Here is a 21573-nt window from a genome sequence, read left to right as displayed (position 1 = left end):
CGCTGGTGGCCAATTGATATCCTGAGTGCCGTCGCGGCGAGTTGAGTGTATGCCATGGTCCACAATCCAAGACAGAGTCATTGCCTCGGTGTGTCCTGTTCGTGTTTTCTCGATTATCAATCAATTGAGTGAATTAAATGTAATTTTTCGCGAATTTTGACCATCTTGTTCAGTTTATTGCTATTTTTCTCCGTTTTCCAAGCCAGTACCGTCCCCCCTTCTGCTGGAAACACGTCGATTGAGGCCAAGACGGGAAGCCTGATTGGGGAAGTGTACTACTGAATGGACGGCTGGAAGGTTCTGGATTCAACGGGCTCGATTCAACCCAAGCTCAGAGTAGCGCTCCGAAAGAAAACATTTGCAAATGTTAGGTAGACAAAACTTGGAACGATGAATGGACTCTAATCTAGCTGCGATTTAGGATTGAGAAAGCAAGCAAGCACCGATCGAAACAGGTCCAGTGAGCATGCTGGTGCTTGTGCTACGCCTCAAGTCCCCCTCAAACAGATGCGTACAAGTCAAGCGAGCTGTCAGTCAATCAGGGATCAGCTGGCACTGTGCTCATCAGTCTTCGACGCTCACACACACACACACACACACACACACACACACACACACACACACACACACACACACACACACACACACACACACACACACACACACACACATCGTTTCTCTGACATCAGCACACACAACATCGGCAAGCGACTAGAACGTGTATATGAATTCAGACTTGTTGCTGTACGTAACGTGAAGGTACATGACTTTTCAAAAGGGTTTGTGCGCCATTTTTTCAAGTTAATGCTGCTGGTGTTGATGTTGATGTGGATTCAAGATGGCAGACCAAGGAGCTCTGGCGCTGCATCGCGCCGCCTATGATGGTGCGTCGAGGGATGGCTGGAGGCATTGCCGTGCAAATGCTCACACTGCTGGTGCTTGATGCGTGTCCTGCTACCGTCTTCGTGGGCCCTCCGATGGCATTGATGCGCTGGATTGAGATAGGTGACCTGCAGGCCCTTCAGACGGCGCTGCGGAAGAAGGACTGTGACGTGGACGCGCGCGACAAGCATGGTGAGCTGACACCACAAGCGCCTGACTGCCGACTTTGAGGATGAGTTGACTTGTTTTGCACCTGCACCGTCCGACTCACGCTGAACCCGTCGTGCCGCACGTTCATGGTTTGCTTTGCCAGGACACACGGCGCTCATGCTGGCTGTCTATCGTCAGCACGAGGTACACCGTGTTGATGATCCTGAACGGTGTTTGTCTGTATCGCATTAATCTGTATCGTTCTTCAATCATCTCATCCGGCCGAATTGCTGGATCAGGCTGTGGCCGAGGCCTTGTTGGCTGCGGGTGCCGAGATCGATACCAAGACCAAGGACGGCTGGCCCGTGCTGTGCGAGGCCATTGGCATCGGAAACACGCCCATTTGTGAGTCGAACATTGTGCATCAGCACGTCCATGCATGTGCTCGCTGCTGACCACGCCTTGCTGCGGCTTGCCGCTTGCTAGTGTCGCGCCTACTGGATGCGCAGGTGCAGCACGACTTGAGCGAGACCAAGGCAAAGTCGGAGGAGTTTCTGCAGGTGCTGGCCGCACGGCCCGACTTTCAGCTTCGCATGCACTGGGACGTCCACTCTTGGGTATGATGACCTTGACACATTTTGCTTCTTGAGTGTGCACTTGTGCATACTCGATACTTGAGCGTCTCTGCCCGAGACGATTGCCATTCAGCGCCCGCGCTGTGGTTGTGTAGGTGCCGCTGGTCTCCAAAATGTTGCCACAAGATGAGGTGACGCTGTACAAGCGCGGATCAGAGCTGCGTCTCGATACGCACTTGGCCATCTCACCCTCAGGCATTGGGCGTGGGGACATGACAATCATCATCCGCAATGATGGCCGTGGTTCGTGTTGATTGATTGCCCGGGCCCCGGGCCGTATGCTGTAAACTTCTCATTCCCCTGTGGTTGTCGTCGGTTGGCACCAGATGGCTTAATGCTGTATCATTTGAATCACGAGAAGCGCGGGTATTATCGCAAGCAGGTCTTTGACGTGGGTCACATGACCCCAGAAAAGCGCGACATGATGCTGGAGGACTTGCAGACGACTGAGCAGGTGGACGTTTCAATTGATGGTTCGTCAGCTTCTTCCCAAACGTTGAGGCTTTAGGCTTGCTTGTGTGTTGGCATGCACGCAGCAGCTCACGTCGTGGGCTCGTATAGTGGATCATGCCGTGTGCACTCGAGCGTTGTCTGGTATTTATGGCTTTCGCACCGAGCGACAGGAAACCATTGGTGAATATGAGGTGCGTGAGCCGCCTGAAAATTCCACCCTAAATCCAAAGGGATGCAACGAGGCCAGACGCTTTGCCCCGGTCAAGCGTCCGCCGGGCTGTATGACCTAATTGTCCATTTGCTAGCTCGGCCTTGGTTCTGCCTGTTGCCGTTGTGCGCGCGGAATCCGCCTCTCCTCTACTCACTGTGGGTGTCTGCACAGTGCGACGTGTATGATTTGACCCAGGTTGGCGTGGTGTCCAAGCACCGCGCCGAGCATCTGACGCCAGAGTTGCGGGCGTGGCGCAAGGCGCTCATTGCCCGCATGAAAGCTGCGCATGCTGCTGGTCGTCCAGCACATGAGGGGCGCCGCAATTCCAAGTGCTCGGCCGATGGAGACGACGTGAGCCCAGAAGACGTGCCCTCTGATTCAGCAGACAGTGATGTGGACGAGGATGCTTCCGCGCCGTTGGATCAGGTGGCACGCACCAACCATAATGGGGATGACGAAGAAGAGTATCCGGTATGTAAGCGCTTGCAACTTTGCGCACTGTGGCCTCTGTGCATGTTCATCATCGCCGCTCTTCTTGACCCTGCCTCTGCTTTTCGGTCTGACTCAGGACCCACCCTTGAGCTCGCTGCCTCGGCACGAGGCCCCCGCAATCACGTTTGATGAATATCAGGCCAGCGCCGACCCACCCTATCTGGGTCGCCCCTTTGTGTGTACCACATGATGCTTATGATTTGGACGTTGCGAACCATAAAGTTGAAAATACTTACAGGTGCCTCGTTGTTCTTGCTTTTGCTTGTTTGTGTAGACTACAAAGGACAAGCGCAAGAATCATCGGGCAACACTGTGGTAAGACGGTTGTACCCTCCACACTCCGGCTCGCATTGTGATTGGTTTGGGGAAATGGCGGGGGATTACAGGTGTGTCTCACGATTCTGTTTGGGTAGGATGCACCAAGGCTTTCCACTCACCATCGAGCACCTGGTCACGCTGCTCGAGGCCGTGGCACCCACGGATCCCATGATTCATTCGATGACCACCTTTCTGCAGCAACGCCTGCCCCCAGGCTTCCCCGTCAAGCTGGGTATGTGATGTGGCTTGAAAGTGAAGGTGTTTTGCAAAAGAGGCATGACAATTTGGCGCTCAGCGCGGAAGCGAGGTCATGGCCAGAAACACTTGGCAATATCAACGGCATCGAAACAAGGGTAGAGGGTTGGATCAAGCTCATGCGTTGGCATTGGCACCCGTTGGGCTCGTAGACATCCCCGTCTTTCCGACCGTGTCGGCACGCGTCACTTTTCACCACTTTGAAGAGCGAGCGATAGAGGCCGAGTTGTTCGCCATTCCAAAGGATTATCGTCTAATGGGTGTACGGGCGGTGGCGAGCTCGACAGCATAAAAGCGTGCAAGGCCGCATCGGGTGTCCAATCCAGGTTGTTACGGAGTCTCAGCTTGTCGACCAGCCGTTTTTTTAATAATTTGGTCGACGGGAGCATGGGGATAAGGGGTCGGTGGGAAGGGAATGGCGAGGTGCGATACACGTTGCAAAAAAAAAAAAAAGGTCAAGCGTAAACTCAGGAGGCGTCAGGACCGCGGAGGCCGCGGGGCAAGAGAATGGAAGAGGCGGCGCCTTGCGATTCGTCCTGGGTGGGTGATGAGGTGCGATCAGAGGCAGCGCTCTGAGCTTGGCGCTGCAGGTCCAGCATGTGCACCAAGGCTTGATCAGCCAGCGTGGCATCGCTATCTGTGGCTTGACCCGCCTGCTTCTCTTCAAACAGACCGCCAAGGACATGCTAAGCAATGGGGCAAGACGAGAGGAGATGCGCATTGGCAAACAAAGGAAGGGAGGAGGGTTGGGTGATCATCAGTGGTATGATGGCGTGAGGGGGCAGGCAAGGTCATGGGCATAGCAGACCGTACCATTTCTACAGCAGGCATGTCCGTTTTGTTGGACTCTGGACGCTGCTCCTGACCGGCATCCTCATCGTCCTGGCCGACCTCGTCCTCATCGTCATCGTTTTGGTCTTCAATTTCTGGTTCACAGGCAGACGAGGGCACAGGTGCTTGCGAGGCCTGTTGCAAAAACATCTGGGCTCGCGCCAAAACTAAAGCAAAGGTAGAGCATACGGTAGTCGTGAGACGCGCGACGGACAGAGCAAGACAGATGGGCCAGCAAGTGGTCACGCGAGGCCAGAACAGGTCATTTCAAGAGACAGCATACCTCCAGAAGCCCCCTGCGGAGCGTCCGACTTGAAGAGCAACCGCCGAAAAGCCTCGTGGGACGACGAGTCACCACCACCACCAGCACCAGCAGCCACACCATGGACACCATCCCCAGCCGCCGTCGCCGGCGCGGCGAGCGTGGGCAGGTGGTCAGCCATCTCCAACGCCGCTTTGCGATTGTGCGACAAAAACTACACTTTATCTGCATCAAATGTCAGAAAAATTGAGCAACGAATTGTCAGACGAGTTGTGAAAATGGTTATGGTCACTGTTTTCACACAACCAATCAACCGGGGGGCGGATGTGAGTGCCACACCTGACGTGTAATGTCAAAGCTGTAATGCACATGAAGCTGCCACACGTGTGTGTAATCCAGCCAAGCACACACACGCACACACACACACACACACGTACAGCAGCAAGCGCAGTCTCTCTCTCATTTTTGGATCCGCAGAGGTGACTGACTGACTGACTGACTAACTGACTTTAATGGATGGCAGCGCAGGAGGAGAGGGCTGGCTGGTGATGGGGGGAGATGCTCACGACAGCTGGGGACAAAGGAGGGTGAAATGCTTTTGGAGGCGGGATTGTCGATTCGTTTGATTCGGGGTGGATCTCGTTATGTTTTTGGTTGGGCAGCATGGCATGGCATGGCGTGCCTCGTGCCTCGTGCTAGATCTTCGGGTCCTCTCGCTCGGCCTGACCTTTGCTCTGGCATGTGTTGATCTCGGTGTGTTGTGTCGAACCTTTGGTAGAGGCAGGCGCGTCGTTGATCGCCAGCATGGATGCCTCCACGTTCTTTGAGCGGACGGTGACGCTCCAGCGCCAAGACCCTAGCCGTCCGTGGGGGTTTGTCCCATCGCGGCAGGTTCTGGACCGGAGCCTAGCAGCACGTCATGCCTTTGGGGCCTTTGTTGTCGGCGTGCAGGAGGGCACACCGGCGCAGCATGCGAGCCTGCTGGATGGTGACTATATCGTGGCCATCAATGGTAAAGATGTCACCGAGCTGCCCTTACCAGACGTCATCAAGCTGATGATCGATAGCCTCAAGATTACGCTGGTCGTGGAATGCTGCGCCGTGCGTGTCTTGCAAATGGGCACTGGCAGCCTCTACAAGGTCCGCGAAGGGCGCCTTTTTCAGCGCGAATTTTGGATCGATCCCACCGGAACCCGTATTCAGTGGCTGAGTCGTACCAAGGGTTCACGCGAGGCCTCGATCCGCGCCTCAGTCCTTCGCGAAGTTCGGTGCGTACCTCTCAGTGTGTGTGTGCGTGTGTGTTGCGCGTGTGTGTGTGTCGCGAAACAATTTGCACCATGTCTTGGATCTCAGCCGTTTCAACTCGGGCATGGCCTACGTGGTCACAACCCATCAAAGCCGCCCACCTCCCCGTCTCAAATCTGACACGACCGATTGTGTATCCACTAGGCCCGGTCGCAAGACCACGAGCTTTCAACGCAGCTATGATAACGGCACACCGGGCTTGCGTGACATGCTGCAGGATGACCTTTGCTTCTCCGTGATTTTTGGCGAGTCCGAGGAGATTTTGGATCTCGTTGCGCCCACCGAATCATTGCGCAACACCTGGGTGCTTGCGCTCAACCACTTTGTGGCTCGTGAGCGCCTTGCCGATCTTGCCACCGTGCCGTACGAAGAACAAAACAGCTTGCGTGATGCCTGGCTGCGTGACATGTTCAATCAGAGTGACTTGAACAACGACAAGCAACTCAACCTGGAGGAAATCCGACGCCTCATGCTCCGTCTCAATGTCGCCATTCCGCGCCGCGATCTGCGGCAGCGCTTCATGCAAGCCGACCGTGATAAAAAGGGGACCCCGGGCTACGGTCAGCTGGATTATAAGGAGTTTGCCCGTTTTTTCAAGGTTTGTCGACCTCCCATGCCTGTTGCTGCTCGACGTGGGGTGCCCTGCACGCGGCCCATTCTCACATGCCGACTTGTGACGACCAGGCCCTTGTGGCTCGCCCCGAGTTGGGTGCGCTCATGAACAAATACGGCTCGCGATCCGGCGGCGTGCAGTCTGCCGGAACCACCGACACATTCGATGACGCCACTTTAAGCCCAGAGCAGCTTCAAGTCTTTCTGCGCGTGGAACAGGTGAGCATGCGCCTGCGCTGCGCTGGTTACTTGTCGAGCCCACATGCCTTTCATCCGTAAACGCGCATGTTTGATGATGCAGGAGGAAAAGCTATCGTTGGAAGAAGTCGAGGCTATCATCAAGCGCTTTGAGCATGCCCGCGACGGTGCGTGGTTTCATTTTAGTTTGCACCTTGGCCCGCTGCTGCCCATACATCCTTTCAAGCTCTGATCAATTGCACTCAATCCATCGCTTTGGTTTGTGCACCTTGGTCGTATGCGTGATTGGCTCCTACAGATGGATTCATGGGCATTGACGGCTTTACCAACATGCTGACCGACCCCTCGGCGAGTGCTTACAAGCAGCAACACCGATCTGAGGTTTACCAGGATATGACACGCCCCCTCAGCCAATACTTTATCGCTTCCTCCCACAACACCTACCTGATGGAAGACCAGCTCTATGGCTCTTCAGACGTTGAGGCCTACATTCGAGCGCTTCGCATGGGCTGTCGCTGCGTAGTACGTGTCGTCTTTTCGCTCAGCACCCGGCGCAGAATGGTCGCGCCCGCATGGTTTTGTCACACCTGACCGTGCTCTCCACGTGCATGGAACTTCTTGACGCATTGGTCTTTCCAACGTGTTACCCCTCCACGTATTTTTTTTTTTGCGTCTCAGGAAATTGATTGTTGGGATGGCGAGGACGGCGAACCCGTCGTCTACCACGGTCATACCTTGACCAGTAAGGTGCGTTCAACCTGCGTCCAGAACGTGTTTGACTCTGCTTTTGTTTCAATTGTGGTTCTAAGATTTCTTCCCCTCTTCTGCCTTGCCTGGACGATGTATGCGGCTACACAACCAGGTGTTGCTCAAGGATGTCATCAACGCGTGCGCCGAACACGGATTTGTGACGACAGACTTTCCTCTCATCCTGTCTATCGAGAATCACCTCTCCATTCCTCAGCAAGACGTGAGTAGTGTTTTTATCATTGCCCGCTCTTGGTGTGCCGTCGGCCTTGTCCTGAATGAGGCACTGATTTCCGGACCGGCTTCCACTGTGCTACTGCATCCCGACACGGCAGAAACTGGCCGAGTACATCAAGGCTGCTTTTGGAGAGCGGCTGGCTGTTGTGCCCTTTTCCACCGAACCCATGCCCTCTCCCGCCTCGCTCAAGGGCAAGGTGATTGTGAAGGTGCGAATGTGGCAATCGCGTTGCATAGATCCTGCCATCATCTTGAACATGCAAAACCATTTCATACATCCCTTGCCAACTCCTACCTTCCATAGGGCAAAGTCAACCCAGCGTCCGCCTCTGGCGACGGCGCTGTCAGTGACGAGGACGAAGCATCTGAAGGTACAACACCGCCTGACCTGAGCATGCGGTGTGATATCTTCCGCTCTGTATTCATTCTTGTGGTTGGGTGTTTGCTGAATCAATAGCGTTTGAGGACATGTCCTCGAGTGGGCAGTCCGAGCTGAAGAGCCAACCTCGTGCCGTTCGTACGCGTGTGAGTAAGCAAGCCAAGGCGCTCAAGCGCCACGCGCGCGGCAGCAAGGACGGCGCCAGCGCCAAGAGCAAGCTTGTTTCCCCTGCTTTCTCCAACATCGTGTCGTTGTCGGGTGTCAAGTTTAAAGGTATAGTTGAGCTGACTCAACGCGATTCAATTTTGTGTGTGCTGCGCTACCTGGTTTGTGCGTGTGTGTAGAGCACTTCTCATTGTGATGCATGTCATCACGTACAATCCTTCTTTAGGTGTGGCCCAACTGCAGCAGAGCTTTACGGAGCAAAAGGCCATGCAAATGTCTTCCTTTGGCGAAAAGCGTGCCATGCGCTTGGTGGAGAATGAGCACGATACAAATGTCTTTGTCCGGCGCAACGCACGCCAGCTGGCCCGCACGTACCCCGCTGGCCTGCGTGTCTCCTCCAGCAACTACAACCCTCAGCCCATGTGGAACGCTGGCTGCCAGATTGTAGCCCTAAACTACCAAACGCACACCCTTCCCATGCACCTCAATCAGGTGCGAGCGCTTGCTGGAGCTTGTTGTCATCACGAGTTTGGGCAGAATTGCTGCTTTTCCGACGCTTATCTACGCTACAATCTAATCATGCTTTGCTGGCGATGGTAGGGTCGTTTTGCGGACAACGGCGGTTGTGGCTATGTGCTCAAGGTCCGTGCTTGTGAATTGGGCGCACCTCGAGTCATGATGCAAACTCTGCGTGCCCCAGATGCTTGCACCTGTTCGCCCTGGCACAACTCATCTTTGGCATGCATGGGTGATTGCATGGGTGATTAGCCGGAGTTTCTGCGATCGACGGAGACAAAGTTTAACCCCAACGACGTGGGCACGCTGGATCCTTCGTTGGGTCGTAAGCTGCGCGTCGAGGTCATCAGCGCTCAGCAGCTGCCCAAGGCAACGGTACGACTTGTCTGCTCTCGTGTCGGGTCTGACAGGCCATTGGCATGAGTTGGGGCTCATCACTCTGCGCATGTCCATGCCTGCACTTCTAGATTGGTGGTCGGGCCACGCAAAAGGGCGAGATTATCGACCCATACGTCATTGTGGGCATCGAGGGCATTCCCGCTGATAGCGCCACGGGACAAACCACGGTGGTCGACAACAATGGTTTCAACCCGCGCTGGAATCAAGCTTTTGAGTTCGACCTTCATGCGCCCGACCTGGCTCTTTTGACTTTTGTCGTGTATGATTACGACGTCAGCAACCAGGACGACCTCATTGCACAGGCCGTGATTCCCCTGACCTCGCTCCAGGAGGGGTACCGTCACGTTCGGCTCTTGTCGGCGACACACCAGCGGCTCTCGGGCACGACTCTTTTTGTGAACATCCAACTTTCTGCTGAAGGTACATGCGCCAGGGCCGGCCTTGTGTTGTTGTCACTCCGGGCCAGTCTCTTTTTTTTGTCTACGGCCTTGTACCACGTCTTTCTTGATGCTCTTCTGCGGCTCCTCATCTGTTGGGCGGCTGGCTTGGATGATAGGCAATGCCTCGGCCGGCGATGCGCGGGCCACCTCGGGTCAACATTCACATGTTGATATTTACAACTCTTCGACTGGGGTGCCTGAACTGGATGACGGCTTTTTGAACTCGCCGTCGATGGCGGTTGATCAGCGGTATCAGAATTTGCTCAAGGCGCTCGGTCAGCTCAAGAGCATTCTCAAGTGTTCATACAAGACCACCTTGGACGAGACCATTGCCGCGTTGGCCAATGCCTTTGGTGCACTGGATACGGCCGTCGAGACAAACGTGAGTAGTGCTGTTGTCGCTGCTTGGGCGCTTGGATGGTCGATGGCTGATCTTTGTGGTGGCGCAGGAGGAGCGCGGGCTGTACATGTTGCAGACAGCAACGACGGGACAGACCAGCAAGGCGGCCGCCAACCTGCTAATGTGCTACAATCGCGTCTTGGAGCGTATGTCCTGGGACGATCATTTCTCTCTCTTCTTTTTCCAGCGTGAAGCCTTGAGCGCCTCATCTTACCAATCGTTTCGTTCCGGGCTGGGGCAGGTGCTTTGGTGTGGCAACAAAAGGCAGCTCTATTCGAGTCGCAGCTGCGCTCGCTGGTCCGGGATTATGAAGCCGTGAGCAGCGAAGAAAAGTTTCGGGCTTTGGCCACCACCTGTGGCGTTCGACCCAATGCCATTGTATGTAGTGACCGGTTGTCGTAGGGGCAACAGCTTCATTGTCCACGAGAATCTCTTTTTTTTTTTTTTGATCATACGGCAACTCACATTGGGATGAATCCGCGTACAATCGACTGCAGTCACGCTGCCGCACCATTGCGCAGGCTCGGTTGCGAGCCATGCGTCAGAGCTTGCGTGCGTTGGAGCACGGAAATCGGTTGACGCAGACGCTGCGTGAAGCGGTAAGCACTTACTTGATTGGCTGTCATGTTGACAGGATCCACCTGTCTTTCGTCCTTGGCTTCTGTCCTTACACTGTTGGCCCTGTCTACCGCGTGTGTGTGATTGCAACGGGCTTTTGCCAGGTTCCCCGATACTTTTCAACTTCGGCTTGAACAAAAAGCACGCGTGAGAGGGTCGGACGAGTTTTATTGTACAGGTGTCCCTGCTCAGGCCCCACCTTTGGCTGGGTGAAGTGTCCGAGTCGTCGTGATCGTGCAGGCCATGTGGTACTTTTGTATTCATTTCAATTAATTTCAATGTCTGAATCACTTCATGGAACGGCATCGCTCCTCAATCTCCAAGCTCAGCTTGTCACAATCTGGTTGTCAAGTGGCAGTTGCAATACCAAGTCTACCCTGTGGGCGCATTGTGGGCATGATCGCCATCGCTCTTCTCTTCTTCATCGTCATCGTCGTCCTCTTCTCCATCTGGTTGAGCAGGGAGGAAGCGGTCAAGACCGTAGTGGAAGAGCAGGTGCTTGCGCGTCTTGTCCGGGGCCAGTGCCAAGAGGTCAGCGACCAGCTGCTCGCAGAGCTGTGTCCAGCGATCGCTCAAGGCGGGCAGCTCGGCGAATTGCTCGCTGCGATACCCCTGCACGAGTCGCAGCTTGTGCAACTGCTTTTCAAGCTCACGCTTACGCTGTAAGAGCGGCTGAAGGTCCTGTTGCGTGTTGTTGGCTCGGGGGGCAAAGTAGATGGTCACGCCGTCAATCGTGCGTTGCTTGACTGGCTGATTCGTCGCCAAAGCATTCGAGGTGTCAAGCGGTGGCGCCTGCTCAAACGGTTCCAGGGACGCCATGGTCAGACAGCTGGGTTGCCTCCGCTTCGCAGAGAGGGAGAGAGGGAGAGAGGGAGAGAGGGAGAGGGAGACGGAAAGGGAGAGAAAGGGATACGGATCACTGTCGCTATCCGCGGATCGACTTTGAACGGATTTGTGCTCCGTCCATGTGCCAGGAAAAACCCCGAATCCGACTCTGGCTGGCGGGAAAACTTTGTCGACAAAGAGGGCTTGGGCGCAATGGTGCATTCAACAACGGCTCTGAACGGCTGACGATACAGTCTGACATCACTGTCTGACATTTGCACTTCAGCAGGGCTACCATCTGTACTTGATGACTACCAAGTGTCAGTGGCGGACGTCGGTGCGAACACGTGTGACATATGCTACACTTTCTCTCACACAACTTTGGTATCCTTCTGTCTTGTTCGTTCCAAAGAGACGAATTGCTTAGAGGGAAAGAGAGAGAAAGAAAGAAGTGGAAGGGAAGAGAGAGAATGAGAAGAGAGAGAGAAGAAAGAAGAGAGAGAGGGAGAGCATGAGTTGTGACAAGAGAGAGAGAGAGAGTTGAGAGAATGAGAAAGAGAAAAGCGAGGAGAGAAAAGCGGGAAGATGGAGAGAAGAGTGGAAGAGACAGAAGTAGAGAAGAGGGAACACAGGAGAGAAGAGAGAGAGAGAGAGTGTGTGTGTGTGTGCTTGAGAGAGAGGGCTCGAGAGTTTGAGAGAGTTTGAGAGAGAGGGCTCGAGAGTTTGAGAGAGTTTGAGAGAGTTTGAGAGAGTTTGAGAGAGTTTGAGAGAGTTTGAGAGAGTTTGAGAGAGTTTGAGAGAGTTTGAGAGAGTTTGAGAGAGTTTGAGAGAGTTTGAGAGAGTTTGAGAGAGTTTGAGAGACAGAGTTTGAAAGGGATTCAGAGAAAGAGAGATTCAAAGAGAGATAGAGAGACGATTTTGTTGTTTTTACGGTTTCATTTTCCCAGCACCTGTTGCTGTTTGCTGTTGCTGTTTGCTGTTGTTGTTGTTGTGGTCAAACGGCAGCGGTACGGTGAGCGGCTGCCGGGTGCGACGGCAGTGGCAGTGGCACTGGGTTTGATAGGGAAGCCAGTGGGGTGCGGTGTAGAGGTGGCCGGCGGTGAGATACAGGGCTATCTAGTGTGGCTGCGGCGTTGTTGCACTCAAGCCGCTGTTGCCTCGGTGCATCGTCCAGTTTGAGCTCAAAGGTGTGTTGGTCTGTTCCGGCGTGCGCTTCGGTCTCGGCTGGCGCGCGGGCAAGCATTGTCTGGCCTTGTGCGCACCTTGAAGCGCTATTGCTCCTTAGCACTTTGCTGTGGTGGCTTGGGGGCCAACTTTTCATCTGTGGCTTGTCCTGCGCATCACATTCGACTACTGCTCCCGCACGCTCACTCACCTCATCGCGTCGCCTGGCACTCTTGTAGCACAGGGTTTGTTTTCTTGGCGTTGTGAAAGTTGCAACGTTTGGTGCAGTGAGCCGAATCCAGACTGTCCGCGGCCATTTTGGGTCCGACCCGTCGCAACACGCAGTCGGCATTGACCCGACAGCGTTTGCTTTCTTATCAAACTCTCAGCGCCTTGCAAACGGCATGGCCTGGGGATTCCGCGCTTGAGCGTTGTTCTTTCTTCCTTTTCGCCACCTGGGCTGGCACCAGTCACATACCGCCTCATTTCCAAGACCACAGTCATGACAACTCCCCCGCTGCAAGTCGTGCCGGAACATGTATGTCGTTGAGCTTTCTCCATGGCTTCTGTTCTGTTCAATTGGCGCTTCTGCCTTGATGATGCATGCCATGGTGTCCCCTCCCGAACTTGCTACGTTTTTGCACATTTCACAGGCAGCTGCAGCGCATGTTCCGACTCGGCTTGATGACGGTGCGCCCCGCTGCCGCTTCGGTGCTTGTATTCAGCAGGCTTGTCAGCATCCTTCAACACAGTCGTGCTCACCATCCGTGTCTCGCCTATTCCACAGAGCGCTCTGCACAGACCATTGGCGAATACATCATGTACAAGGTGCGCTTGTTTGCGACAGCGTGACCACCTCTCTTCTCGCTTTTCTTTTTAAGACGCCATGTGCAGTTTATCTCACCCTCGTCCCACGCGCGACGCAGACCATTGGCAAAGGCAATTTTGCACGCGTCAAGCTGGCCAAGCACAAGCTGACCAATGTTGAGGTGGCAATCAAGGTCATTGATAAGACTAGGCTCAAGGAATCTCACATGCTCAAGGTACGAATGCACTCTTTCCTCCTGCACCGCCTTTTCATGATCAGCGCCACGTCCCAGTGCAATGTTTGACTGAGGATCCCACGCCGACCCGTCTTTTTTTTCATGTTTAGGTCATGAGAGAAGTGCGCATCCTCAAGATGCTGAATCACCCAAACATTGTCAAGCTCTACGAAGTCATTGATACTCCCAAATACCTCTACCTCGTCATGGAGTATGCGTCCGGTGGCGAAGTCTTTGATTACTTGGTGTCCCACGGTCGCATGAAAGAGAAAGAGGCCCGCATCAAATTTCGCCAGGTTTGATCTGCCACCGTGGTCCTCGCTGCCTGCTTTTTTTTTTAAAAAAGAAGAAGAAGGAAAAAAAAAAAAAAACAGCTTCCTTGCGTACTAGGGTTTTACGCCTTCTTACCTGTTTGGACACTTGCGATGCACCATCAGATTGTCTCGGCACTGCAATACTGCCATGCCCGGGGTATCGTCCATCGTGACCTCAAGGTAGGGGCGGCTGGCATTACCCGTTGGTCAAGATGTCTGGTCTTGATTGTCGTGCCACTTCTACCTCACATAGGCCGAGAACCTGCTGTTGGACAAAGACCTGCAAATTAAAATCGCCGACTTTGGTATGTCTTCATGCCTGACCTCCCTGCACCCCGCCCCACAGCCCGCGACCGCATTGTACTTGCCACTTCTTCAACTTGCAAGAGGCTCATTAACCAGCGATCAACCGTGTGTTAGGCTTTGCAAACATGTATGAGCCGGATCAAAAGCTCAACACCTTCTGTGGTAGTCCGCCTTATGCCGCCCCAGAACTCTTTCAGGTGCGTCATAAGCTCAAAGATGAGGCAAATCCACGGATACCTTTATGGTCTCAAATGCCCTGCCTTGACCCGTTGGTCCGCTTCAGGGTCGCGAGTACACTGGCCCAGAGGTTGATGTCTGGAGTTGTGGCGTCATTCTTTTCACCCTCATCAGCGGAGCTTTACCCTTTGACGGATCAACCCTCAAGGAACTGCGTGATCGCGTGTTGAAGGGCAAATATAGGATCCCTTTTTACATGTCCACTGGTTGGTCTTTGCTCTCCATTTCTGTTTCGGTTTGACCGCAGATGCCCCATGGTTGTCGTGGGAGGAAAAACTGGTCCTGAATCTCATTTATTTCTGCTCATGCGCAGAGTGCGAACGGCTTTTAAGAAGATTTCTCGTCTTGACACCGTCCAAGCGCTGCAACCTGACACAAGTCATGACCGATGTTTGTTCCTGCTCGCCATATTTTTTTTTTCAAGTTCACGCTTGTGGCCCAGTTTTTTGCTTTGACACCCGTGCGCTTCAAATTACATGGGTGCTGACCCACCATTGCCGCTTCCTGGGACATCTACACGTAGCCTTGGATCAACACGGGCTTTGAAGATAGCCCTCTGACACCCTACGAGCATCCCACCCCAGATGTACGTTTTTCCATGGCCTGGCTTTGCACGCAGGACCACGTTTGGCTGGCGGGAAAAGCAGGTTGTTTGGAATGTGAAATTCAGATTCGTGCGCTTTTTGGATCAACTAACGCTTCTCCATCGGCGCCCTTCTAGCTCCGCGATCCCGAGCGCTTTGCTCTGCTGGAGAAGCTCGGCTTTAATAAGGAAGAAGTTATCAGCTCCCTTGAGGTATGGCCATACCCGCGCACAAGATCCATGCCATCCCAAGAGGGCTCACAGTGCGGATGTGCGTCTTTCTTGTTTGGATCCATGCAGCGTGATCTGTACGACCAGCACACGGCCGCCTATTTGCTGCTGCCTTTTGCCAGCCCAGACACTTTTAAGCAACACACCAAGGTTTGCCCGCCTCCCTTGCGCTTCTTCACACGTCTGCAGCGTCCTCACAATACATCACTCATGTTAATTGATGCAGCCTGCTCAGACAGCTCGGCCAGCAACGGCAGCAGGCGACCAGACCAAGTCGCCTCGCGCATCAGCACCCAACGCCCTGGCTGGATCTTCGGCCTCAGACCAAGTGGCTCCGACACGAGCCATGCCCACCGCTGGGGGTTCACGAGTGGACCGCCTCAAGCAATTCCAGCGCGCTGGTTCCGGTGGCGCTCCCCCTGGCCGAGGCAAAGCCTTGCCCGCCATCCCCAATGCCCCGCGCCGTCACACTGCCTCCTCGGTCGGTTTTAGTGTGGCAGCACAAGTGCTGTTCGTGCTTTTTTCTGCTGAACAGCTGCCCTTCCTCCTCATCAAGCGACAGCTCAACTCTTTTTGTCGTGTTGTTTCTTCTTTTTTCTTTCATTTTTTTTTCTCCCAGGCTACTGCTGTTCGTCCAACGATCAAGTCAAAGACGGTGGCTGTTCCCGTGGAGCAACTTGCCGCAACGCACTTGAGTGCATCTACGGCAGGCGGACCGTCAACTCATTCTACATCACCAAACAAATCTTCGGCACTTTCCCAGAGCTTGCGCGGTACCCGTACGTCCTGCACCCTACGATTGCACTCTGGTCTTGCATGAGTATCCTGATCAAGACCGTGACTTTTCATCGCCCATTGACTCGGCGACCTTTGGCCATAGGTCGTCGCCGCACCATCACAGAGGGTGGCGAGGCGCCCTCTGAGGACGGCGAGTCGGGTGTCCTCAACCGCATGCGCCGAGGCTTGCGACAGTCGTTCCGCCGTGCATCCTCAACGGGGGTATGCATGCTTGTCCCTCCCTCGTTCCTGCCCCTCCTTTTTGGTACCAGTTGCATCATAGCCGGCCGAGCTTATTCGCTTGCACCTGGGCACTCCTCTCCTTTGCTCGGTGGCGTGGTGTGTTTAGGCGCCAAAGCCCCGTGCGCTGCGTTTTACGTTTAGTATGACCAATACCAGCACGAAGGAACCCGAGTACATTCTGCAGGAGCTAAAACGGGTTCTCGCCCTGAACGATGTCATCTTTGAAAATTCGGATGACTTTTGCCTGCTGTGCGAGCATGGCGATATTGTGTTTGAGATGGAGGTGCGTACTGAGGGCGTCGATTTCATTCGTGTCTCTGGACGGTTGGTTGCTCACGGCGGAACGGCTCATCATAGGTTTGCAAGCTACCACGCTTGCTCATGAATGGCATTCGTCACAAGCGTATCTCAGGCTCATCTTTGGATTATAAGAACATTTGCACCAAGGTGCTCAATGAGACACAATTATAGGGAATGGAGATTTTTGTGCCCCCTCGCGGTGGCTCTTTTTTTTTAGGACGTCATGTTGTGTTTTGAAAGTTTGAACCGTTGTATTGACTATCTTCCATGTGCGGCACTTGCTGTTTTTCGGCGGGTGTACTTTTGCTTTCCCATGGCCAAACCCCCAGGGGATGGCCATTGGGGATGATAGTACCCGCAGCCATGCGCTGGTGAGAGAGCTGCTTGTTTGCGTGAGTGTCATCCGATGATTGTTCCTTTTGCTTGCTGTCTTGCTTGAGTTTGTGTGTGGTGCAAAGTTTCACGGCTGGATTTGCGTGTATTCGGTTGTCACCCCTTGCACCGTCGTTCGGTTGATGCATGCGGTGGTCCTGTGCATCGTCAGGAATATACTATCAATTCTTTTCTCCGCTTTAATGTCAAATTCGTTCCTCAGAGAAAGGAGGGTCTTCACGCCAGAGGTAGGCTCATGATCTCATTGAACGAAACAAGGGGAGCACCGCGTTCCAGCTCCAATGCCTCAAGTAGCAGTTGGGCCGATTGAAGCGTGTCACCAGTCTTGTCCAGCGCGTCGGCAAGCAGCACGCGTGCCTAGCGGGATTTCAATTTCCAGGCAGCCCAAGCGAACGTGACATCATGCTCGGGCAGATTGGCAAGCGAGGTCAAAAGATTTTATGGCCAGTACCTTCAAGTGGGTCGGGTGAAGTTGGAGGACGGTAGACAAGCGATTGATGCCCATGTCCACCTCGTCCCGCGCAAGAAAGAGTTCGCCCAGTAACAGCATGCTGTTGATGTGCAGCGGATCCAGAGCCAGGCAATGCTCAGCTGCCTCGATTGCGCTATCCACGTTGCCTGGTGTTGGACAGGACAGGAAACTTGAGGGTGAGCAAAGCAGAGATACCCGCCTGCCTTCCGCCGCTCCTTCCAAAATGCACGCACCACGGTATCGCTCAAGCAGTGCCTCGCAATAGTGAGACTCGACAGGATGTGCGCCGGCGCGGACGGCTTCACGAAGGCTACTCTCGGCGTTGGTCGAATCATCCAGCGCCACGAAACACTTCAAGGTTACTAGCCAGAGCTGCAGAGCAAAAACCAGGCGCAATATGAAGACATTGACCAGGATGTGTCTCAAGATAAGCGAGGACATGACGCAGCTCCTCCTGCGTGGGATGACTTACGTCGGCCGCAAACGACTTGACGCGGGCAGTCGCTTGAAGGTGTGAAACAAGCGAGGAGTCGGGCAGCAAGCTCGTGCCCGCCCTACCATGGACAAGACACCAGACGTTGTGAATGCCGTCTCCAGCTACAAGCATGCATCGTCGAGTGCCAACGTACCACTCGGAGAAGAGGGACGACTTATCGTGTGACATTACGCTTTGCTCTTCCGACAGGTTGTCCAGACCCGCAGGCAGAGATTCTGCATCCCTATATTGGGTGTGACGATGAGGCGAAAAGCGGAGCAGCTGAAGTTGATTGCTGACTCAGAATCGAGGGGCCATTCTTACAGGTTGTCTTGTTCAAAGAGCAACGAGTTGATGAGCATCAGAGTCTCTTGAGGGCCCTCTGTGAACCAGCGGTGATGAGCAACAAAGAGTGAATATGGGATTCACTGGTTTGGAAGAGGCGCCAGGGGTGATCGGAAAGCCACAAGCTCACCTCGATATGTCACGAGATCGCACAGTGTAAGCAGCACTCGAGGATCCAAGTCCCGGCGCGGTAGCAATTCCAGCAACACAGCCATCGCTTCATCATGCCTGTAACGGGAGCAAGGGATGCGTGAAAATGACGAGCCCCAAGTTTACCAAGCGATGGTGTGTCACGGAGACGTGCCGGTCTAGGGCGGTCAGAATATTGGCGTGCAGGTGAAGTAGATGACAACTGGCATCTGGTTGACGAGCGGCTCTGCGCACACGTGATGTTGCAAAGCGTGAGTCGCCGTTCAGAAAACAACAATGAGAAAGAAGAACCCAAGGTTTGGCGTCAGCTTGCACACATACGTGGCACTGATCAAGGCGGCATGCTCTAGCTGCTGCGCCAAGCCCCAAGTTTGCACGGCCAGCTCGGCCTCAACGCTAGTCAGGTCAGTGGTCATACTGGACGCATGCACCAGTCCACGTGAGGTTGAAAAGCGTGCACCATCGACACGGTGTGAGAAGCGAATGCCAAGCAGAGCCACAAAGGGATAATGACGTACGCTTCGAGCCGCACGACCATGTCCTGTGCCTTTTGCAGATGCGCGAGTTTGGTAGCAGCACGGAAGCCACGCTTATAAAGAGCAAGGTATGTTTGCGCCAGCGCCACATGAACGAAACGAGAATCATTGCTGGTTTGATCTTCCACGCGCTTTGCCAGTTCTTCAATCTACGCTCAGGATTGAGGATTCGGGCACACTGTGACTTGAAGGGCCAAGTTATAGGTGTATTTGAACCAGGGCAGATGGCTTACGTCGTTGACGTCTGTATCGAGGGCAATCGAGGTCTGAAGCAGAAGGCAAGCGGCAGTTGTCCAGCGCTCGAGGTCATCTGCAAAGGCCTCGTTGACCAGCATTTGCAGGATGCGCCGACGACGCAGGGAGGTGCTAGTGCGGTAGAGCCGGGCACAAAGACACAAAGGACCCAGATCCCACAGCGGTGAGTTTGGCGTTGTTCGGGAAGGGCATGCGTACTTGGCGTACTTGCTTACGGGTTGAGGGAGAGGGCAAGCCAGAGCATCCGAATGTTGCCTTCGGCTGAAAGGCCGTGAAAATGCAAACCGTCTTCGAGAATCTATTGTCAACAACATGGGCGCAGAGAGATGACGGAAGCGAGGTCGATCATGGAGTGGTGAGGAGTCGGCGAGGCCAGCCGACGCGGTCTCCCCGTAATGAATATTGCTGGTTTGCGTTGCGCGAGGCGTACCTCGGTCAAGACCTCAAGATCAAGACGTTGGCTAAACACGTCAACTAGAGCTGCAAGATCCTTCTCTTCAGTTGAAGCCGCCAGACCTTCCCAGAGCTGGATATAAATGACCAGGAGAATAGCAAAGAAGAGGAACATAATGAGCGCGCCTGGGTGCTTGGAGGTAGCAAGCAGGCTACGGGGCGGTGGATGCATGCGGCAAGTCGAGATGGCGAACCGCTCTCAGTTGATCGCCGTCCGTGACGCTGCAAGATAATATAAAAATAAAAATAAAATCCCACAAGCAATTGCGGTTGGGCAAGAGAGAAAGACCAAGGTTGAGATTTGCCATTCTGCCCGGTCTGGCCGCATACAAGCGAGTGTGGCAGGAGTCAGATCGTACCGTCGTTGAATTTCCACCGAGTAGAAATGAACGAGCGGTGTGAGGCGGCCACGAATGATGGCAGGCACTACAAGATCCAAGAGGGTCGATGCACGTGTTAGGTTTGGTTGCTCAGACACCAGGACGGCTGCAAGTTGACGACAAACCGGCGTGGCTGCACATGATCTGGACCAGGCGCTCGGCCGCAGGATCACGATCGTGTGAGGCCACGACCATGGCTATGGCGTGGGCCACGTCCTTGCATAGTGATTCAGCCTAGGCAACGCCGGCGCCGTTCGTGTGAGGAGTGATAGTGATGGATCAATGTCGTTGAACCGAGGAACGATCACGAGGGTGGGATTGAGGTGAGGGTGGACGGACGAAAACGGTATAGTCGGCTTCGATTGGCGTCATGCGTCGCTGAGACAGTGCCTGGACGGCCTGCGCGGAACAAGATCAATGGAAAAGAGAAAAAAAATGAGTGCGAACAGAAAAAGGTTGTAGTCAGGTATTATCCTTGCGCACGCACCTTTGTGAAAAAGCCCATCTGTTGATGCTGGTGTTCGGCGCATAGAGCCACTAAACACAAGCAGGTTGAAGGCGAGAACAGCCGGCATGAGAAGCAGTCACAAGAAAACTTAGCGAATCGGTCTTGCGAGGAAAACGGCGTACTGTGCATGGCGCAAGTTTGAAGCAAGACCAGGCGCTCGAACAGAGATCCTGACTGACACACAGGGTCGGCAGTGTCGATACATTTCTGCTCGGGCGGCGCATCGGGTTGAGCAAGACACGCAAAGTCATGGAGGCACGCGGGCGACATCGGGAACGGGGCGCACCAAAAAGTCGTTGTGCAGCTGGCCGGCATCGCCCAGGCGATACTGAAGCTGACACTTGAGGGCGTGGAAAAGAAAGCGATCACTGTTGGCCTCCAAGATGGCCTGTGCCTTTTCAAGATGCCCATTGGCCGTGCTCAAGTGCATCAAAGAGTCGGACGAGCTGGGGCGCGAACTGAGACTGGCTTGGGCCCACACCAGCTCGCTCAGACCTGAGCGCAAAAGTGTGAAGACCCGGTGAATAGAAGGAAGAAGGTCGGGCAGGAGCGCAAGCTATGGACACTGGTCACCAAAAAAGCGAGATCAACCAGAGCGCAAAACGTGCCTCGCCGACCGCTTGTTTGGAGAGCACTCAGCTTTTGAGCAGCATCCGCCGCCTCGACCCAGTGACCGGCGCAACGTGCCCGATCCAGCAGCGCCAGCAGATCAGCCACCTCCTTTGTCGTCATCGTTGACCGGTGATACCAGTCTGTGCGCTAAGCAACACGCAGCATGTACACGGTGAGAGCCAAGCCTCGGGGCCCATCGCAGCTCGCTCCTGTGAGCAGAACGGCAGCACCCGAAGCACCGACCTGACTGCCGTTTAACCCCGCACACAAAAGAATGAGAAAAAAAATGTGTGTGTGTGTGTGTGTGTGTGTGTGTGTGTGTGTGTGTGTGTGTGTGTGTGTGTGTGTGTGTGTGTGTGTGTGTGTGTGTGTGTGTGTGTGTGTGTGTGTGTGTGTGTGTGTGTGTGTGTGTGTGTGTGTGTGTGTGTGTGTGTGTGTGTGTGTGTGTGTGTGTGTTATAAAACGC

At 54.3% G+C, this 21573-nt stretch overlaps 5 protein-coding genes across 5 annotated transcripts in view; 3 read left to right on the top strand and 2 right to left on the bottom strand.

The window, feature by feature from the left end:
- Nucleotides 1–838: 838 nt before the first annotated feature.
- Nucleotides 839–4355, top strand: MONBRDRAFT_34470 (uncharacterized protein; the record flags this gene model as incomplete). Its single annotated transcript, XM_001750221.1, has 14 exons — nucleotides 839–884; nucleotides 1006–1074; nucleotides 1196–1236; nucleotides 1332–1437; nucleotides 1519–1649; nucleotides 1763–1910; nucleotides 1994–2140; nucleotides 2229–2311; nucleotides 2503–2802; nucleotides 2900–2998; nucleotides 3098–3138; nucleotides 3237–3373; nucleotides 3549–4082; nucleotides 4210–4355. 13 exons carry the CDS (start codon nucleotides 839–841, stop codon nucleotides 3686–3688), a joined length of 1488 nt encoding a protein of 495 aa, XP_001750273.1. The 3' UTR covers nucleotides 3689–4082; nucleotides 4210–4355.
- Nucleotides 4356–5293: 938 nt separating this feature from the next.
- Nucleotides 5294–10639, top strand: MONBRDRAFT_34469 (uncharacterized protein; the record flags this gene model as incomplete). Its single annotated transcript, XM_001750220.1, has 19 exons — nucleotides 5294–5757; nucleotides 5939–6392; nucleotides 6479–6625; nucleotides 6708–6771; nucleotides 6903–7126; nucleotides 7283–7351; nucleotides 7467–7574; nucleotides 7687–7797; nucleotides 7893–7959; nucleotides 8046–8240; nucleotides 8359–8624; nucleotides 8733–8774; nucleotides 8901–9023; nucleotides 9116–9467; nucleotides 9604–9869; nucleotides 9937–10033; nucleotides 10129–10265; nucleotides 10385–10486; nucleotides 10610–10639. 19 exons carry the CDS (start codon nucleotides 5294–5296, stop codon nucleotides 10637–10639), a joined length of 3318 nt encoding a protein of 1105 aa, XP_001750272.1.
- Nucleotides 10640–10877: 238 nt separating this feature from the next.
- MONBRDRAFT_29727 (uncharacterized protein) lies at nucleotides 10878–11552 on the bottom strand (the record flags this gene model as incomplete). Its single annotated transcript, XM_001750175.1, has 1 exon — nucleotides 10878–11552. The coding sequence occupies one exon, from the start codon at nucleotides 11550–11552 to the stop codon at nucleotides 10878–10880; it is 675 nt and encodes a 224-aa protein (XP_001750227.1).
- Nucleotides 11553–13178: 1626 nt separating this feature from the next.
- On the top strand, nucleotides 13179–16855 carry MONBRDRAFT_34468 (uncharacterized protein; the record flags this gene model as incomplete). Its single annotated transcript, XM_001750219.1, has 16 exons — nucleotides 13179–13322; nucleotides 13421–13537; nucleotides 13648–13833; nucleotides 13975–14031; nucleotides 14105–14156; nucleotides 14272–14354; nucleotides 14441–14600; nucleotides 14708–14784; nucleotides 14918–14980; nucleotides 15116–15190; nucleotides 15278–15358; nucleotides 15435–15689; nucleotides 15828–15987; nucleotides 16089–16207; nucleotides 16335–16511; nucleotides 16586–16855. 16 exons carry the CDS (start codon nucleotides 13179–13181, stop codon nucleotides 16697–16699), a joined length of 1920 nt encoding a protein of 639 aa, XP_001750271.1. The 3' UTR covers nucleotides 16700–16855.
- Nucleotides 16856–17137: 282 nt separating this feature from the next.
- Nucleotides 17138–21573, bottom strand: part of MONBRDRAFT_29725 (uncharacterized protein) — a gene marked incomplete at both ends in the record, with an annotated part of 4805 nt that continues 369 nt past the window's right edge. Inside the window, 18 exons of the mRNA XM_001750174.1 lie at nucleotides 17138–17278; nucleotides 17373–17539; nucleotides 17627–17765; nucleotides 17866–17947; nucleotides 18023–18112; nucleotides 18193–18250; nucleotides 18344–18441; nucleotides 18685–18780; nucleotides 18882–19048; nucleotides 19133–19360; nucleotides 19585–19680; nucleotides 19802–19829; nucleotides 19967–20033; nucleotides 20113–20221; nucleotides 20327–20386; nucleotides 20475–20524; nucleotides 20618–20702; nucleotides 20782–20990. Of these exons, the coding sequence (XP_001750226.1) occupies nucleotides 17138–17278; nucleotides 17373–17539; nucleotides 17627–17765; nucleotides 17866–17947; nucleotides 18023–18112; nucleotides 18193–18250; nucleotides 18344–18441; nucleotides 18685–18780; nucleotides 18882–19048; nucleotides 19133–19360; nucleotides 19585–19680; nucleotides 19802–19829; nucleotides 19967–20033; nucleotides 20113–20221; nucleotides 20327–20386; nucleotides 20475–20524; nucleotides 20618–20702; nucleotides 20782–20990 (1970 nt within the window). The remainder of the gene's footprint in view (nucleotides 17279–17372; nucleotides 17540–17626; nucleotides 17766–17865; nucleotides 17948–18022; nucleotides 18113–18192; nucleotides 18251–18343; nucleotides 18442–18684; nucleotides 18781–18881; nucleotides 19049–19132; nucleotides 19361–19584; nucleotides 19681–19801; nucleotides 19830–19966; nucleotides 20034–20112; nucleotides 20222–20326; nucleotides 20387–20474; nucleotides 20525–20617; nucleotides 20703–20781; nucleotides 20991–21573) is intronic.

This window comes from Monosiga brevicollis, genomic scaffold (genome assembly GCF_000002865.3).
Source record: "Monosiga brevicollis MX1 MONBRscaffold_38 genomic scaffold, whole genome shotgun sequence".
Lineage (NCBI taxonomy): Eukaryota > Choanoflagellata > Craspedida > Salpingoecidae > Monosiga > Monosiga brevicollis.
The sequence above is the reverse complement of the archived record's forward strand: the minus strand, read 5'-3'. Positions and strand labels throughout refer to the sequence as shown.